Raw genomic sequence first — 1,592 nt, 5'->3', positions numbered from 1 at the left:
ACCAGCTGGACTCTGGTCTAAAGTAGCCTAAAGGAGTCCAGCTAGACTCTGGTCTAAAGTGGTCTAAAGGAGACCAGCTGGACTCTGGTCTAAAGTAGCCTAAAGGAGTCCAGCTAGACTCTGGTCTAAAGTGGTCTAAAGGAGACCAGCTGGACTCTGGTCTAAAGTGGTCTAAAGGAGACCAGCTGGACTCTGGTCTAAAGTAGCCTAAAGGAGACCAGCTGGACTCTGGTCTAAAGGAGACCAGCTGGACTCTGGTCTAAAGTAGTCTAAAGGAGTCCAGCTGGTTTCTCTTTCACGCCTGCAGTTCACTTCATTTGATCCGGATCAAGAAAGAAAGATTCTGGTTCTGTTCTTGGCTGTTCTGGCTTCGCCTGTACGCAGAAGGAGCCCTGACCTGAGCAGGTGTGAGCTCACCTGGACAGAGTTGAGTCTGCAGTACCCGTTGAGGGGGAAGCGGATGACGTGGGTGGGGTCCTGGTTCCAGCCGGCGTTGAGAGAGTTACACATGACGTCTCCAGTCTCGGGGAAGACCTCCTCGATCAGAACCTTCTCTCCGCTCAGTGCGATCCTCTCGCCCAGGTCGGGCGTGACGCGAACCACCAGACACTCGCAGGGCGCCGCCCGCTGAGCCTCTCGCTCCGCCTGCCAGCGATCCAGCTCCCGCACCATCGGGGTCAGCTGGTAGAACCGAGCCTCCTCGTACAGCTGGGGGAAGTCCTGACGGGGACAGACAGGACAGACGGGACAGATGGGACAGATGTAGTGACGTTCCAGAAACCAGAGACGGGAAAGACCAAGTTCAGGTCAGCGATTGATCTATCGATCTATCCTAATCTATAATGAGCCAAACTCCTTCATTTAATTGTTAATTTTAGATCTTTTAACTTTTGGACCATTTAAGGACTCGAGCTACTTAGATTTACAGAAGAACTACAAACATGGCGGCTGACCTGCAGTGTAGTTTAGCTGCCAGAACGCTGCAGGAAACGACAGCTGCTGAAACTGATTCTGAAAAGTGAAACGTACAAAAGAATCTCGGAGCTCGGTTTTTGTGCTTTCAGATCATTGGGAAGGAAGGAAAGAGGAGGGAAGGAAGGAAGGAAGAGGGAAGGAGAGAGGGAGGAAGGGAAGAGGGAAGGAGAGAGGGAGGAAGGGAAGAGGGAAGGAGAGGAGGGAAGGAGAGAGGGAATGGGGAAGGAGAGAGGGAGGAAGGGAAGAGGGAAGGAGAGAAGGAATGGGGAAGGAGAGAGGGAATGGGGAAGGGGAGAGGGAGGAAGGGAAGAGGGAAGGGGAGAGGGAGGAAGGGAAGAGGAAAGGAGAGAGGGAGGAAGGGAAGAGGAAAGGAGAGAGGGAGGAAGGGAAGAGGGAAGGAGAGAGGGAGGAAGGGAAGAGGGAAGGAGAGAAGGAATGGGGAAGGAGAGAGGGAATGGGGAAGGAGAGAGGGAATGGGGAAGGAGAGAGGGAATGGGGAAGGAGAGAGGGAGGAAGGGAAGAGGAAAGGAGAGAGGGAGGAAGGGAAGAGGGAAGGAGAGAGGGAGGAAGGGAAGAGGGAAGGAGAGAAGGAATGGGGAAGGAGAGAGGGAATGGGG

At 53.8% G+C, this 1,592-nt stretch overlaps 1 protein-coding gene across 1 annotated transcript in view; it reads right to left on the bottom strand.

Annotated features, from left to right (window-relative positions):
- Window positions 1-1,592, bottom strand: part of LOC123961926 (BTB/POZ domain-containing protein kctd15-like) — a 12,779-nt gene that overhangs the window by 1,284 nt on the left and 9,903 nt on the right. The window contains exon 4 of the mRNA XM_046037733.1: window positions 418-720. Coding sequence (XP_045893689.1) covers window positions 418-720 — 303 coding nt within the window. The remainder of the gene's footprint in view (window positions 1-417; window positions 721-1,592) is intronic.

The sequence above is a fragment of the Micropterus dolomieu genome, linkage group LG22 (assembly GCF_021292245.1).
Source record: "Micropterus dolomieu isolate WLL.071019.BEF.003 ecotype Adirondacks linkage group LG22, ASM2129224v1, whole genome shotgun sequence".
NCBI classification, from domain to species: Eukaryota; Metazoa; Chordata; class Actinopteri; order Centrarchiformes; family Centrarchidae; genus Micropterus; species Micropterus dolomieu.
This window is presented reverse-complemented; position numbering and strand designations above follow the sequence as displayed.